The sequence below is a fragment of the Patella vulgata genome, chromosome 3 (assembly GCF_932274485.2).
Source record: "Patella vulgata chromosome 3, xgPatVulg1.2, whole genome shotgun sequence".
Taxonomy (NCBI): Eukaryota; Metazoa; Mollusca; class Gastropoda; family Patellidae; genus Patella; species Patella vulgata.
The window spans coordinates 71,740,613-71,758,314 of record NC_065881.2 but is presented as its reverse complement, the minus strand read 5'-3'; the positions used below and the strand labels follow the sequence as shown (position 1 = coordinate 71,758,314).

The window sequence follows — 17,702 nt, the reverse complement described above, 5'->3', positions numbered from 1 at the left end:
TTTTGAATCCCGATCTGATTCGCATCGGCGTTTTGCCAGGCAAAACTATATAGTCATCTCTTATGTCGATAAACTATTTAGGATCATTCAATAAGAGCTTTGTAAAGTTTGTGTTAGTTAAAATGTCTTCGTTGGTCGTCGTCGATCTTTAGCGGTAAAACAGATATTAAAATTAAATGCTCGGCCTTATATATAGCCTACAGACTTTTCGTGTGTTATGTTCCTCTGTCTGTGATATAGAGTGTTTAGTCCAGCGAAAATGTGGGGAAACGCTGGATTCGGGTAAAGAGATAAGTAATAACATAAAAACGGAGAATATTTAGTGGTCTGCATCCAAATGATTATTACGGAGTTACCTGCTTCACTTAACTCTTCAGATTAGAAATCTGAAAGGTCTTTAACGTATAACCTTGTGTTTTATTTTGGAATTTTTGAAGAAAATTGAAATAATGAATGGTATTTTGACTAATAATATGATATTTACAGAGGTTATGTTGATATTTCTAATGCTGTCCTCGTCTTGAATTAAAAGGACGGATAAGCTAGTGTTGTTGGTAATAATTAAAGGGGTCCACCAGCAATGTCAAATTCAATGCAATTATTATATAAATCATCATGATCGACATTATATAAATGATGTAATTAATATGATTTATTACTACAGTATTTCATTGGATAAAGAATATCTCTCGTCCATTCACTTGAAATCTAGTGTATATTCTAAAGGTTAAAGAATCAAAATGGCTATGACAAGGACCTCTGGTTTCAGTCCAAAGGGCTATAAAGCCTTTCACAGTTTGTCAAAGAATATATTTTGTCATCATGGACCATCTGTGGATATGACTTTCACGACATTCATCAAGCCCAAACACATTCATGTGAGAACATATTCCTCGATTTTAAACATCTTTCATTCGTCTAAAAGCAATGGAACAAAACAATTATTCAAAAGTCAAGTTCTTAATAATAATAAAGGTTTTAGAGGTAGTAGATTGAATTTATCTTCCAAATTAAATTCCCCTAAAATGCAGAGAAAATGGTTGAAACGTTTTAGTGGTTTGACAGTAATTACAAGTGCTGCTAGTGGATTATATTATTTAAATTTAAACGAACAGGAGAGACGAAAGATACGGGTAGCAATTGGTGGATTTCGAAGATTTTTCAGGTATGATAATATTTATATATTTATACTGCATGCTTTTGAGGCAGTGATAATTATAAAAAGAAAAATTGATACAAAAAAATTGAATTAATAGATTATAATAATAATAATAATGTATTAAAGAAATAACCACCAAGAAAAGCATCCTGATAATGAATATACATGTACATTATTTTGACAATGGTTCCAGTATTACCACTCCCCTAAGTCCTCTCTCTAAAGAATCGAAATGAAATGAAATGGGGTTTAATGTCCTACTGTTTGCTCCAAACTGGGCTAATGAAGACGAGCATACAGTGTGCTATGATGAGGGAAATTTTGCCCGGACAGTGGCACTACAGCCTACTCTTATATCAAATTCCATCTGTCAAGGGATCTTTTATGTGCACGCCAATGTGATGCAACCTGTATTTGGTTATACAGTATATAGAGAAAATTGAATCTTGATTTATCTGAGATTGAATATTAACTATATTGTGCATTTATTCAATAGAAAATGATATTAAAGATGTTTATTTTTTTCAGATCATTTAGAATAGGTTCACTAATATCATTAGATTATAAGTGGAATCTGTATAATTTACAAGAAGAAAGTGAAGAATATGAACAAGCTATTAAGGGTTGTCATCAACGAGCAGCAGATCGTATTCTGAACGGTTGTTTAAAGAATGGTGGGTTGTATATAAAATTAGGACAAGGATTAGTATCATTAAATCACATTCTACCTCGAGAATATATCAATACGTTAGTACAGCTACAAGATAGAGCTTTGATTAGAGGACCCCATGAGGTGAGTTGACAGAGTAGATAAGAAATATTAAGATCACTTTCTAATTAAAAACAAATTATTCAAATGTATGCAGCATAAATGTATTGCCGGTATGAATCTTTTGTACTCTGAATTTCCTTGGATATAACATCCTATATATGTATTGTAAGAACGCAATGTCATTATGTATGTCACATGTGGGGGTGGGGGGAAATAGCGGGGACCCAATAAATGTCTCCTATACCTATCAATTTATCTTTCACTAAATTTTGTATTTCTATTTTGTTTGTATATATTTTAGGTTGAAGCATTGTTTTTAGAAGATTTTGGAAAGTTACCATTAGAGGTATTTAAAGAATTTGAATCACAACCTATAGCAGCTGCAAGTCTGGCTCAGGTACATAGGGCAGTAACATTTGAAGGTGACAGGGTAGCAGTTAAGGTTAGTGTTGGGTTAATTTTTCTTACAAAAATGGGGTAGAATGAAAAAACCCATTTGCATTATATGTCAGATAAAATTCTCCAAGTATAAAACAAAATAACATGAAAAAAAAATATTGACTTGTATTTTAGTAAGAGTGCGACCAAGGTTTGGTGGTGTTGTTATTCCATAGATTATTTATCTCCACTTTCTGTAAATAATGATAGTACCTGTATATCTCTTTATATTGCCCCAAAGTTCTTTGACTCATTACTAAGTTTTTGAAAAGATGAGATTTGTCACAGGATTTGAAAATGTCATAAAAAAAATGTTTAACTGAGAGAGAATTCCATCTTACCACAGCTGCAACAGCAAATGGTCTCTGTCCAAAACTTTCAGTTTGGTATCACTAGCTGATTGAGATTGATTGAATGCAACTGTTAGTAATTGTTATATATCCAGTCAAAATTTATGTGGAAATCTGAAATCCTTTTCATATTTAAACTCTTAATGTAATTTATATGTTGTATTTTAGGTGCAGTATATTGATTTAAGAGATAGATTTTCTGGTGATATTAAAACTTGTGAAATTTTATTAAGATTAGTAGAATGGATTCACCCAAAGTTTGGTTTTTCCTGGGTACTTAAGGTATGTACAGTCATATCATCATAGTATGAAAATACAGAACCAAGTCTGGTGATTAAACAAATTTGTACTAAATGATACTTTTAGGCAATTATTTTCAGGTTATTAAAGATACAGTATGTAAGATTTAGATAAAGTGCTGGTTGTTCTTGCTGTAATAGTTCAAAAATAGTTTAATTATACATTATGCAAGAGCTAAATCTGCCTATTGCAGGTCTTTCTTCAGGCCTGAAATGTTATCTAAATTATTAATTAGACATTAATTAACTTATCCAGACCATAATCAACTCACAATGGCATCACTAGCCTGCGATGTTTATTGGATTAGGTTCCGATTTGCTGCTCGACTTCCATTCATAATTAAATCAAAAAATGGATAATCGAGACTATGTTTTTTATCCTACCGACTTCAGTAGTGATGATCTAGACTAGCCCCTACATTCAATCGCTTAAATCTCTGTTCAGAGTGGATCAATATAACTGAAATTTTCAGTAAATTGCCATTACATTATCTAGTTTTTAACTATTATAGTGAGAACAGTCAACTCTTTATCTAATCTTCCATAATGTATCTTTAAGGAATATATTGAAAATTTCACTCAAATTACCAATGCTACAATGATAAGTAAAGTCTTAATTATCCATTTTAACGTTAAATGATTAAATCGCAAGAGTGTACTTATCCATTCAATATCATGAGTCATCAGATATTCTAGAGAATTGAATATGTGCTTGCCATGTGAATAGATTTTTAATTAATAATTTATATGACATTTAAAGCCCAAAAAAGACTTGCAATAGGTAGATATAGCTCTTAAATAATGCAAGATTAAGATAATCAATTTCAAAGGATTCTTCAGGGCAAGTGTGTCTAGTCCTTGTGATGGGATGAAAAACATAGGTACACATTGTCATACACATAAAACAACCTTGACATTTGGATATTGAAGAAGAATAGGCTGAAAGTCTTCTACCCAGGCAGAATTCGCATTGCACATGTCACCATAGAGAAATAGTCTCTAAATGAACAGAGTATTTTGTTGATAATTGTCTACGGAAGTGGACGTAAAACTCCAGGAGCGTACCAAAGCACGTAATGATAATACGCTACAGCTATTGATTATGCCAAGTTGGCTAAAATTATTACAAAGGAACAACTCTCTACTGGACTAGTAAATAAAAATTTTAAAAATAGGAATTATAGAAAGGTAAATACCTTTATTTCAGGATTTGAAAAATACATTAGCGGAAGAATTAGATTTTGAAAATGAAGGAAAAAATGGTGAAATGTGTGGAAGAGATTTGAAACATTTATCCTATATTTATGTTCCTAAAGTTCATTGGAATAAAACAACAAAGGTTAGTTTTCTACACATTTATTTATGTATATTTGCTTGGTCTTGATCTGAAAGCAATTTTATATTTTTCATCATTGGCCACCGGGTGGGGGGGTGTTGTTGGATGGCGCGCTGTATCATACGGTCTCTTATTGAGTCAACTGGCATGGTTTCGATTCCTCGGTTGTACGTGACAAGGAGTAGAGCCGCCTGTCCAACCTCTTGGGATTTCTCTTGGTCCTCCGGTTTCCTCCCACTGCTAAAGACCCCTAAGCACAAGCAAATTATTGAAATAAAATTGAACCATGTGTTAGTCCCGAAATGAACTAGTTTGTGTCCAGTGGATGTTAAACCCCATTTCTCTCTCTCTCTCTCATTGGCCACTGCCCAAACAGATTGGTGATAGCCAAAAAAAAATGGTGCCCGACTTATTAGTCATAATTGTATGGTTTCACTATTTGACTCATTCAACGATCCTGGCAAGTTTGAACCAAAATTAATAGTCTGAAATTGGATAGAGTGGCTCCTTATTACCATATTAGCTAATGTGGTGTTGGGATCTGTTAACCGGTCACCATTCCGATGTTAATGGATTACTCTTACAAGCTAGCTCGCTAAGTGACTAACGACTCCATTTCTTAGTTGACCGCTCACCAGAAGGTTAAAGATCATTTATTTAACAACTCCCAGTAAATTTGAAACAAATGGCTCAAAAACCCTTGAGTCATAGAGCCATTATAAGGTTTCTCTCATATGGCAACTGAGTAGTGTTCCAGCTTAGGATTTGCAGAATAGTCCAAGCAAACTTGAAAATAAATGTCTCAAAAACTATTGATTGTAGAATTTTTCTAAGTTTTCATGATTTGAGAAAAATTCAAAGCGCGAATTTGAATTTCAGTAATTTAAGTCCATATAATTTAGACATACCGAACAATCCCAGCAACTTTGAAAAAAGAACCTAAAGAGAAGTACACATAGCCTGTACAGTATTTACAGATAAAAGGATGAGCTCGGTCTAAAATTGACTATTCATGAATGAACATTTTGACCTAATTAGATTTATTTTTATCTATTACAGAGAGTACTAACAACAGAATATATAGATGGTGTTAAGATAAGCAATCAACAAGCTATAAAATCCATGGGATTATCGTTAAAAGATGTAAGGATATTTTATAGACTCTTTGATTTATATCGGGGTTCCTTGATTATTTGTCTATAATTGTTATTAATAATCCATTATACACACTGTCACTTACACTATGATTACAAATTATATCTAAAATGTACATATTTGTGTATTCAGAATTTCTGAAAGGGAAGTAGTTCCAAATAAAACCCTTGGCAAAAAATTTCAACAAGTAAGTCGAATCTAATGACACTTGCTGATATATAGAGAGCATACATAATGTATATAATTCTTTGCAGCAAATCTTCAGCATTATTTCTGTTAATTTGGTATTGTCCATTACCCACCCTCACTATTCCATTACATATGTTCCTTTTCTGTATTTTCAGATAGATTTTAAATTAGTGCGATGTTTTTCTGATCAAATATTTCTCTCAGGCTTTGTACATGCTGATCCACATCCTGGCAACAGTAAGTCACATGATTTCTATATGTTGACTACAATCATATCCAGGCAACAAGAAATCAGATAAAATCATAATTCTTTAGTTGCATTTAGTGCTTGAAAGCGAAATGAAAAAGAAATGAAATGGGGTTTAACGTCCTACTGTTCTGCTCCGAGTGGGCTAATGAAGATAGGCATAAGCCGTACATTGTGCTATGAGGGAAATTTTGCCGAGACAGTGGCACTATGGCCTACTCTTATGTCGAATTCCAACTGTCAAGGGATCTTTTATGTGCACGCCAATGTGTATACAGGATCTCGGTTTTTCATCCCATCCGAACGACTAGATAGTTGTCCTTGTCAGGCCCTCCGTCTGAACCACTGATAGGGGAAACCATGCCTGAAAATCTTGATGAACTTTCTCGGCCAATGTAGGGATAGAACACCCGACCTCCATGCTAGTGAGCCAGCGTCTTACCCACTTAGCCACTGTGGCTTTGTGCTTGGAAGCATAACAAAACTAACACACATATATGGAATAACAATCATTGGTATATTATACACAAGCATGACACACCATATAATGGTGTTAGTTTTGTGTCATATAGTAATTATATCTCATCATATTCTCCATACACTGTGTGCCATTGTCACCTGTCATGGAAGAGTTTCATTATCAGTTATTGGAGTCCTTTGGAGTTATCTCCCATTATATAATCTTTTGACTTGGAGGCTAGAGAGTGAATAGACATGGTTGATCTCACAACATATAGTTTTACATTAGTTGTATTCTGATCCATACCATCAATTGATAACCAGACAAACTACCTCCACAGAGCAAAATGTATCAAGAAATTTTTCAAATGATCTATTTGTCTTTTGTTTCAGTATTTATTCGTCCAGGAAAAGATGGAAAAGCTCAGTTAGTTTTATTAGATCATGGATTATATGATCGTTTATCTCCAAAAGATAGACATAATCTAAGTCATATGTATAAAGCTATTGTATTAAATGATGAAGTAAAGATGGAACATTTTTCACATGAGTTGGGTGTTGACGGTAAGTTGATATCACTTTTATTTATATTATTTTAAAAGTTTTATCCTCTCATTTTGCTTCTTTCTTACGATTTTTATGTTTCTAGGATTTAATTGTAAACTTGATTTTAAAACTTAAGTTCTTCTTCCAACTTTTTTCGATATGTAGAGCATGAATCAGTTTTGTTTAAACAACCCATAGTATTGAAACAAATCTGTGTGGGTTCTAATATGCCAAGGTTTTATTACTGTTAACAAAAACGCTATATAGTTTCCAAGTTGATTATTAAGCTTAAAAGTGATCTTAAGTTAAATACAGTCTTAAGATGATCTCAAGTGTAATACAGTCTAAAAATGATCTCAAGTGTACTACGATATCAAGTGCATTACAGTCTAAAAATGATCTCGAGTGTATTACAGTCTTAAAAATGATTTCAAGTGTATTGCAATCTAAAAATATCTCAAGTGTATTACAGTCTAAATATGATCTTGGGTGTATTACAGTCTACAAATTATCTCAAGTGTATTACAGTCAAAAACATATCTCAAGTGTAGTACAATCTAAAACTTATCTTGCATGGATTACAGTCTAAAGTTTATCTCAAGAGTATTGCAGTCTAAAACTTATCTCAAGTGTATTACAGATTACTGTCTAAAAATGATCTTGAGTGTATTAGTCTAAAACTTATCTCAACTGTATTACAGTCTAAAAAAATTTTGAGTGTATTACAGTCTGAAAGTTATATATCTTGATCTTTCTATTTTAGAATGTTATTTTGCAACTTATTCTTATGCCCTTCTCTTTATCTATAGATTTTCACATTTTTGCCATCATGGTGAAACAAGGGCCGGTAAAATTGAAAACTAAGCGTTTATTCCGTACTAAACCATTTACAAGAAAAGAATGGAAAAATTTGACCCCAGAACAGAAAGCGGCTATGAAGGAAGAATTTGAGGTTATACACTTCCGGGTTTTAGAAGTTATGAAAACTATGCCAACTGCTCTTATATTTATTTTTAGGTATGATAATTCATGGAAATTACTTCACCAGAAGGTGACCAACAGTACAATACCGATAAATTTAATGGAACATTGGGCAATATTTGAAGATAATTAATACATAAATATCTAGTTGCTAAAATTTTATAAATGAAACGTGGTTAAGAGCACAATATTCAAGACTTACCGGCCAACAGAAGTTTTGACAAAAAACATATTAATCCAACAAGTATTAAAGTCAGTCGTTCCTAACATGACCTGAAATTCACCAAACTATTAATTTCACTCCCCCATATATTTATGGCCAGCCGACTGAAGAATAACTTTATTTTTGACCATGAACATCAACCGCAGGATGGTATTTTACCATGGTTATTGGTATTTGGTTTTAATCAGCTAAATTACTGTCTGAAGAACTCTTTTCAAACCTTTTAATTGTTAGATTTAATTCAGTGAAAATGACTACTGATCTTCTGGTATATTGTGGATTTAACAAAAAGAAGACAAAAGAAATACAATATGGGTAGATTTTTAAGATTGTTGATAATTTTTTGTTATTATAACAGTGTCAAGTGCTACTTTCATTTCTAAAATTTTCAGTCTTTGAGTACCAATAGTTCACATTTTACACCTAGATGCAGACGGAATTAGCTGAAGTATCCTTAACAAGAATTTACCAGAATATCAAGGGCCAGGGAAATAACTTTATTTTAATCTCCGTTTCCACAATAATAAAATTTTATTATACTAACTTTTTTTTACAATAATGATAACAGATTTGTTTTAAGAAGAATAAGAGAGCAGTGTTTGTAATTTTACAGCAGTTAAGTTTGGTCAGGTTTCTGAGGTGTCAGTGGGGTAATGGTGGCTGTTGATATTATAATTGTGGTAATTTCAATTGGGAATAGGTAGAAGTTTATTAGTCTATAGTTATTGGTTCCTGGTAGAGGTATAGACAGGTGTCTGTCCTCCTACTTTATCTATATATAGTAGCAGTTTCTTTTACCTATATATATTAGTAGTTTATTTTGCCCACAGTAGGTGTATATGGTCTCATCAGTTAATACTCATATCATATCCAGTAGTTGAAGGTTCTTGTTGTCATTTTTGAATGATGACATAGACCATATTTCAGTGTGTACCTCATATAAAAATAACTTCTCCTAAAAGAGAACTGCCACTTTTGAGTTTGAACAGAAATGATATAAGAATATTTATCAATGTAAGACTGTATTTATTAGAATGTTGGAGACTCAGATTTGATTTTTTTGTTTATATTAGCTTTCATTGCTTCTTATTTTAGCTACTTGCAATTTCCTTTAATATATGGAACATGCATGAAAATATTTAATCTTTTAATAGTTTTTTTGAGGACTTTTAACAAAAATATTAAAACTCAAACATTTCTGTGACTTAATTTTCAAGTTTTGTGGTTCAATATATTTTGTAGACTACAAGATATTTGGTGAAATTATCGTACAGCGACCTTTAGCAAGACAAACATTGCGTATAGCTAATAGAATGACTCCAGCAGATATTGCTTATATGAAGAGTCAAGCTCAACATCATTTTGATAAAATCATGAAAGTTTTACAAACTATGCCAAGAACTATGCTTCTAATTATAAGGTTTGTCTCTTCAAACTTTGAATTATGATATATCTATATAACCTACTTTACCTACCTTTAATTGATTGGCCAAATTATTTTTTTTTCACCCATGTCATACACTTTTAGTTGTGATTATAATTAAAAGACGCCAGAATTAGGCACCAGAAGTCATTGTCGGTGTCGGGAAATAAGCTTCCATTCCCTTTAATATACTTCAACTACATGTTAGGTAGCATATCTTTTTCTGGAATTTTATTTATGATCAGTACAAGGAACTTTTTTACAATTATTCAATTCAGTTTTTCTGGAGAAAACTGAGTTTAATCTATTATTAAGTTATTCATAAATGATATCTTATAAGTTAGTAAAAGTATGTACATTTTAGATTTATGTACAAAAAATTCAAAGTTCTCTGCTGTTGAAGGCTTTTTAAACAAATCAAGCTACATGATATTATATTGTTGAAATAGTTTTAAAAACCTGCTTTGTTTACCCACATTTGTGAATATGGGCATTCTCACCTTCATATGATACTTTGACCAACACCTCAGCTTATTTCTTTATCCTTTAAAATATATCTCAAATATTTCATATTACTTATAGAATTTAAAAAGACTAAAAGCAACATTTTTTTTATTTTATAATTAAAGTAGCACTTGACACTGAAATTTTATGGTTAATTTTGTACCAAAAATTATTCTATTATGAGGAATGAAAACATTTGTGATTTTATTTTGTAGAAATTTAAATACTATTCGTGCTATTACTAGAGAACATAATAATACAGTTGATAGATATGGTATAATGGCTAGAAGGTATGTAAAAATTTATGCTATCTCATTCAGAAAACTTGTTAACTTATTAGGAGTCGCAGAGGCTCGGTAATTAAGGCGCTGGCTCACTGCTTGTTCAGTCAGTCACATTTTAAAATGACTTTAAATGATAATTTAATGAACATTTTTTTTGCTGTTTTAAAATATTTCCAAGGGAAATGTCTGGTAAAATAAAAAAAAAATTGGATGACTCATGATGCAGAGTTATCTTACGCCTTCTGAAAGATCTGATGCCACTTGCCACTAGACTCATCAGCCGAGTTCACTCCACATTTATCATTCTTATTGATGTATATTTTTCTTAATATATTTGGACGCTTTGTCTACTAGAATTTTTTACCATCTTCAATATTTCAGTTTTTGACTTTAACTGATAATTACTATTTTAGTGCTATAAAAGGAACACATCTAGGAGTGAACCAGAAACTAGGATTAACAGCCTTGTTGAGTTCATGGTGGGATAGTTGCCTTTATGATATTAAAATACAAAGTGAAAGTATTAAAATGAGGATTTTTATGGCTGTTGGTAGACTGTATCTACGAGTCTTACATTGGATGGGTCGTGCCCCGTCATTATCAGAACTTGAAGAAATAGCTAAAACAGAAGCAAAAAGGTAAATAAATTGTCTTTCGTGATTTTTAGCATGCTACATGTATATAACCCGACAATGGTGTCTTCATTGTTAACAAGAAAAGTGTGCCTAGTTTTTTCCCCCACCCCTTGTATTGCACACGTAACCAGGAAAGTTACAATTTGTTAGTCTCAAAATGGTGAAAGCATTGTTTTGACGAGACTTATACCCCATTTTAGACACTGATAAAAACTTGACCCAAATACACTGCTTTTTCTTTAGCAAAAGTCACATTTCTGAGTTTTTTTACTTCATCAATTTTTATTTCTGATATTTCATAAAATATAAATCAAATTTGAGTTTCCAGCATATTTGTTTTGAAAACAAAAATGTCCTTAATTTTATCTCCTCAATGCACAAAGGTGAAAAGAAATGTACAAATTTGTTGCTTTTTGTTTGCAACAGGGCCTTGCGATGTATTAGTAGTTTCCAAATTCTTTCTAAATATCTCGACCATTTTCAAGATGCATATTATTATGTTAATACAAATCTAAAAGTCCTTTGATACAGAATTTAAATTTAAGTATTCAGTGCCCTAATGCTGATCTGAAAATGAGTATTGCCTTAGCTATAATTTCATAGTATACAATTTTGTCTTTGTAGATTTGAAGGATTATGATGAAGGGAGATATCCTAGAAACAAACATTTGAATGACATATACAGTAAAATAGAAAAATATTGTGATTAAACAAAATAGGACAACAGTTAATCATTGTGATAACTCTTAGAAATCCTATTTTTGTAATTGGTTATCATTTATAGTTCATAGAAAACACATCCATGGGTATCATCTGAATTTATTTTAACTTGTTACTTTTAAGCTAACTTGAAACTGTATTAAGATAAATCATCGGGATGTTGTGATTATTGTAAATATATTTTATATTCATATAACTAAGATATATATTAGGAATTATATGAGTGAATATAGAATGGTAATTGTTAATGTTATATGATAAAGTTTTGTTAGTTGACAATGAATAAACCAATTTTAATGTACCCGTATTAATTTGATGATAATCTCTAATGATTTAAATATGCAGAATTCAGTCCTGACAACAGAGGTGGTGAGTAGAATCGTGAGGGCTATACTATATACTGGAAAACACCAAAAAACACCACGGAAAACACCATATTATACCGAATACTGGAAAACACCCTAAATAATGGAAAACACCCTAAATAGGTAACCCGGAGTCTGGTCCTCTGTGTGCGTTTTTTTTTTACCAGGTGAGTGCCGATGAAGGAAGGTCAAATTCTTAAACCTAACCGCACACAGAGGACCAGGCTCCGGATTACTTATTTAGTGTGTTTTCCGGTATTTAGTGTTTTTCCGTATTCAGTATAACATGGTGTTTTCCGATAGTTTTTCAGTATATAGTATAGTCGGAATCGTGACATAATTAAACACAACAAATAAGTTTCAGCTTCCATTGTTGATTGAGATATTTTCTTATTATAATGGGATGGAATTCTGTGTCATTCAGTTGCATTTCTGTAAATTTGGAAGGTTCTGTACCAACCATCAAGCTAGATGACCCTACTCTATCCATGTCCCTTAACAGCAGAAGTCAAAGTTCAAGATTTTCCAGTGTGGTCTCTCCTGGTCAGTGAGAGTAATGCAGGAAGGAGGGCATGGCAAGACACTGTGTCTAGTCGTTCAGATGGAACGGAAAATCAGGGTCCACTTAAAATATCCCTTGGCAGTTGGAACTCGAAAAGAGTTGGCAGAAACGCTGATGTCCGGGCCTAGTTTTCCATTCATTACACACTGTGAATCATACGCTGGCTGGTCTGTAATAGCCCAGATGGTGTAGAATAGTAGGATGTCAGCATTAAAGGGACAGATTTTTTTTTTTTATTGAGTGGTATTAAATTTTTATTATTTGAGCGGAATCAATTCAGTATTTGCATTTTTAGAAGGGGACACCAGTGGTGATGGGATTTCAAAATTTTTCTTGTCAGAGATTTTACCGAAAAAAAGGGGTGTAACTCTTCGTTTTTTAACCAGACGAATTCATACCACAATTCAAAATCACATGTCAACAAAATATTCAAATCCCGTACGTAATAATAATAGGTGAACAACGCTATTTTTCATATTTAATTCCCGTACAGCTTAATAGTAAACATTACACTTAATTATAAGCATGACTGTGTAGTTCACAAATTTATCTCACTCATGAATCCTTGTGTCAAATACAGAATACACCTTAACAAAAAAAAAACTTTGCACTTATTTCAAATTTTTTTGTTCAATGGCTTATTGCTCCCATGCAGACATTAATTAAAGGTTGGGCTTTTTAACAATACAAGATTGGGAAAGAAGATTTGAAAAAATTGTATTATTATTGTACAGTATCTTAACATTGCTAAATTCCAAGGTACATAGCAGATCGACTTTGCCAGGATTAACAAAACTATTTCCTTCACTACACAGAAGTAACTTCATTTTGCTCACAGCATCGAACATAAAGCTCATTGAAAAGAAAGCAAAAGCAAAATTATCGCTAAAATTGTCTTTTATTTACTGACAAGCATATTTAAAACCAAGAGATAAAGCAACATTTCACAAAAAAGACAGAAAAATAAATAATACACATAAATAATTCTATCTCTATAAATATATGATATAGATAACAATATTATCCATAATTCTGGAATGGATTTTAACCTTGTTTTTATCAATGCTGTTTGGTTGAATGTTTCCTTATTTCATTTATAAAACAGTAAAAATATTTAAATTGGTAAATAGGAGAAGTTAATAATAAGACAAATGGCTGTTGGAGAGGTTGGGAAGACATGTAGTTTTTAAATGGTTGATATTTAATTCTAACTGGTTAAGCACAATGCTATTAGAGACCATCGCAAAATTTCAACATTTAGGTCCAAACAATTAACCAACTGATAGATCTCAAACCACCCACTCACCCACCTGTGCCGATGGAGGAAGAAAATGTTGATATTTCCATTCATGATTAAATATTAAATAACCGACATTTAAATTGTCATGTTCTATCCTCTGTGTTGTTCAACCCAGGCACCCAGTTCTGCAGGTTATTCGTTTGGACGCCAGAAGTGTTGAAATGGTCCCTTACCTTGTACATAGCGAACAAATTAAAACTATATATCAATCATTACACTTCAAAAAATCTTATTTTTAAATGCTGTAGAATAGGGGAGGGAAGACAAAATAAATATATTAGTCTAAAACGAGATGTGGTTAAAAATAAATAATACATGAAAATCATGAAAATAAGATTCCTTAAAATTTATAGATCCTTTTTTTTCCAAAAAATGATAATGCTGTTCATAGTTCCACTTTTGAAATTTAATTCCAAAACTTTAATATTTTTGGTTTCGAAAAAAAATCTTGTAAATGAATTTTCAATTATTATATAATAGACATATTAAAGAAAATGCTGATCTAATCACAATGTTTATTTATTATAAAATAAATAATATAGGAAATATAATGCTGTAACTAATCACAGATTTTAACTAATTAATATTTTGATAAATCTATGTTTATACATAATGTAATGCTGATTGCCCTAAACTTCTATAAAAAGATATATACCACTAAGCTTATTTCATAATAATATTTAAGAAATTTATATCTTGTTGAATGTTAATGCTTCTATTGAACAAATATATATTTCAAAATACCAGATTATTTCCAAATACTAAATTTTAGACTTTATAGCTAACATAATTAGAATACTGGATATTTAAGATAATCTATAGTCACGTCAAAATACTGAAATCTATAACTCTTTTTCTACATATATAGATTGAAATAATACTCAAATACTCCATGATTAAATACTTGAAATAAATTCTAATGTAAGCTATGTTAAAAAATATGCAAACACCTAGGTGTCACTTTAAATTAACAATTATATTTATGCAAGTCACACAACCACAATTAATTAAGGTGATCCATTGTTTAGCTGCTTGATAAGTTTTACTTTTATATCAATAAATAATTGTTATAAATAATTTAATACATATTATTATACATATATTACTTCATATACATAAAATACTTTTAATATATAATGACTGATTACATCAAGCGTTTTCTGCAAGTTAACATACTGAGAGATATAACAAATGGATGGTTCAACGAGGTCAAAAATGGTAAAATGCTTCTTTCATATCTGGACGGATGTTGAGAAAACAAATTTTAACAAGAGGCAATATTAATGCATATAAGTTGTTAGACAAGGCCTCGTATTATGTTTTTTTTATTAATGATCAGTTATAATATTTCTCCTTTATATTCCAATATTATTAAGGTTAGTATTGTTTACAAAATATTTACATCACATGTTACGACAAAACTGTTAGTAAAGTCAAAACAGTTTTTTTTATTTAAAAAGTAATAATAAAACAACCATACATAATTTGATATGATATGAAATATTATATACATTTTTATCTTTGATAAGATCCAAGATGATATGATTTGATGTCTTTTCTCTAAAGTAGTAATACAAGATCCAAGATGATATGATTTATCTTTAAAAAGGCTTTTAGTGATACAGACAACTTTATGGATATCATTCAAATAACTTTATTAACTGCAGGGTACTCTCATCATTATCAAATCATTGCTTGATAACAATCAAGAGTACCCTCATTGAAATGTTGCAGCTAATAAACTTAGAGAAAGAGAGAGAAATGGGGTTTAACGTCCACTCAACACAAACTAGGTCATTTCGGGACTAACACACGGTTCATTTTTATTTCAATAATTCGATTGCGCATAGGGGTCTTTAGCAGTGGGAGGAAACCGGAGGACCCGGAGAAAACCCACGAGGTTGGACAGGCAACCCTACTCCTTGTCATGTACAACCAAACTTAGAGAATGATATCCATAAGGTTGTCTATATTATATGATTTGATATCTTTCCTCTATTAAAGTAGTAAGATAATTTAGCCCCATATAAATATTTAATACTACTATAGAAAATATTCACAATGAGAAAAGAATTAAAACATAAGAGGCGACAAGGAAAAATGTAAGTTAACGAAGAATATACAAAGATTTGTTTTGCTTGATGCTGCAGAAAAACAAAATGAAAATCATTTTGAACAGGAATAACAAAATGAAATTCCAACCCAAATTTAAAAATATAATGAAAAATAATAAATTTGTATCTATGTACATAAAAATAAAAATCAACTCTTTATATAATTTATAGTCTATACTATACACACAAATAATAAATTATTAAAAATTATATAAAATTATTTACAACAGATATCTCTCTATAATATATGATTGAAAATGACTATAAAAAAAAATAATAAAATTATGACTTTAAAAGAGAATGAGACAGATAGCTTTATTATAATTACAGTAGAAATTCTCAAGCACAAAAAAATAATTTGTAGTAAAATAAATAAGAATCAAATTTAATACTTCAATAATAAAAAAAAATCAAGTGGTTTAAGAGTCACAGCAGTATACAACATGTTTAATATATATATATATTTATTATATATATATATTTCAGCAGTTATATTAAACAGACCTTCAAAATATTACATAGATCTGCTATATCATAAATACCATGTATAAATTAGCATAATTTAAATTATTTCACACTATATTTAGACATATTTGCATAATTAATACAATTCTGGACGCAATTCTACTGAAAGGATAGATATGCTTCTATTGATAGAAATATATAAAATTGTTTTTATTTACATATATAATAATGCTGTTTTAATTAATACATCTGAATGGTATCCACAGAAGGAACTATCAGCAAAATAAATAATGAAAAATCAACATTAAAAAAAAGAAAAAAAAGATCTACATCTTTTTGAGTTATTCTGGTAGAAATATACAGATCTAATTCATAATAATATCTGAATAATTAAGTAATTATCTTTGTAAGAATTTGCATAGTTACTGGGCTATTCAAAAAAAAATCTTAATCTATATAATAAGCTAAGGAAATATTATCTTAGAAGATGGTGCCCTATGTTTATTATTTAAATATTAATACTATAAATAAATTATATAATATTTATAATAAATATGGAGTCTAATTAAATTATGAATAATAGCTAATAATTCATTTTAATTACTTTAATAAACTTCCACATTTCATTATTTTATCAAATGTAATTAATAAATAAAAAAAAACAAATAAATTAATACTTAGCATAGTGAATCACAATTTCTTAAGAGACATAATCATTAATACAATGTATTGTAATTAACACTAAGTAAATAAATGTATTGCATGATGATATATGATAATATAATGATGTGTTTTCTTTTATTCTCTGTAAATGTGTAAAAAATATGCTGATTCTCATATAAAAATGACCGTTTCTATCTAAAAGGCAAACAGTTAACTGTTATCGGCCATACCAAGTAACTGTGTAGTGGAATCTAATGAGTTTCTATCTAAAAGGCAAACAGTTAACTGTTATCGGCCATACCAAGTAACTGTGTAGTGGAATCTAATGAGTTTTTGAGATCCAGCATGGTGTTTAGAGCTGTGGTGTCAACGCCTAGCAGGTTTTGTAAAATGTCCGGACTTTCCCCTTCTTCACTTTGATTATCATCGGATGTCTGGAAAATACAATTGGTAAAAATTAATCATATTTTCTAAATTAAAGAACTGTAGGTCCAGACATCTTACTTGTGTGCT

General features: G+C 30.7%; 2 protein-coding genes across 6 annotated transcripts in view; one reads left to right on the top strand and one right to left on the bottom strand.

The window, feature by feature from the left end:
• Nucleotides 1-399: 399 nt before the first annotated feature.
• On the top strand, nt 400-12,021 carry LOC126814731 (uncharacterized aarF domain-containing protein kinase 5). Of its 3 annotated transcripts, none has more exons than XM_050540098.1 (12): nt 400-1,165; nt 1,688-1,952; nt 2,233-2,373; nt 2,888-3,001; nt 4,226-4,357; nt 5,414-5,497; nt 5,854-5,935; nt 6,798-6,968; nt 9,397-9,574; nt 10,297-10,371; nt 10,779-11,003; nt 11,625-12,021. In XM_050540098.1, the coding sequence occupies exons 1-12, from the start codon at nt 741-743 to the stop codon at nt 11,638-11,640; spliced, it is 1,908 nt and encodes a 635-aa protein (XP_050396055.1). In that variant the 5' UTR covers nt 400-740; the 3' UTR covers nt 11,641-12,021. The 3 variants fall into 3 exon arrangements, with proteins under 3 accessions (XP_050396055.1, XP_050396054.1, XP_050396056.1); XM_050540097.1 differs by lacking the exon at nt 9,397-9,574 and adding an exon at nt 7,760-7,967; XM_050540099.2 differs by lacking the exons at nt 10,297-10,371; nt 10,779-11,003; nt 11,625-12,021 and adding an exon at nt 7,760-7,967 and having other exon boundaries at nt 9,397-9,556.
• Nucleotides 12,022-16,480: 4,459 nt separating this feature from the next.
• The window catches only part of LOC126814722 (ras-responsive element-binding protein 1), a 33,307-nt gene continuing 32,085 nt past the window's right edge, over nt 16,481-17,702 (bottom strand). For 2 of the 3 annotated variants that reach the window (XM_050540074.2, XM_050540075.2), the window contains exon 19: nt 16,481-17,623. In XM_050540074.2, coding sequence (XP_050396031.1) covers nt 17,471-17,623 — 153 coding nt within the window. In that variant the 3' untranslated portion in view covers nt 16,481-17,470. The remainder of the gene's footprint in view (nt 17,624-17,702) is intronic. The other variant, XM_056099887.1, reaches the window with a different exon arrangement.

What these genes read in the sequence shown, in the direction of transcription:
- LOC126814731 (XM_050540097.1), top strand. Translation starts at nt 741, where the DNA reads ATGGCTATGACAAGGACCTCTGGTTTCAGTCCAAAGGGCTATAAAGCC. An exon ending in TGATCCACATCCTGGCAACA is followed by an intron (nt 5,936 to 6,797) that starts GTAAGTCACATG and finishes CTTTTGTTTCAG; the next exon opens with TATTTATTCGTCCAGGAAAA. An exon ending in TATGGTATAATGGCTAGAAG is followed by an intron (nt 10,372 to 10,778) that starts GTATGTAAAAAT and finishes TTACTATTTTAG; the next exon opens with TGCTATAAAAGGAACACATC.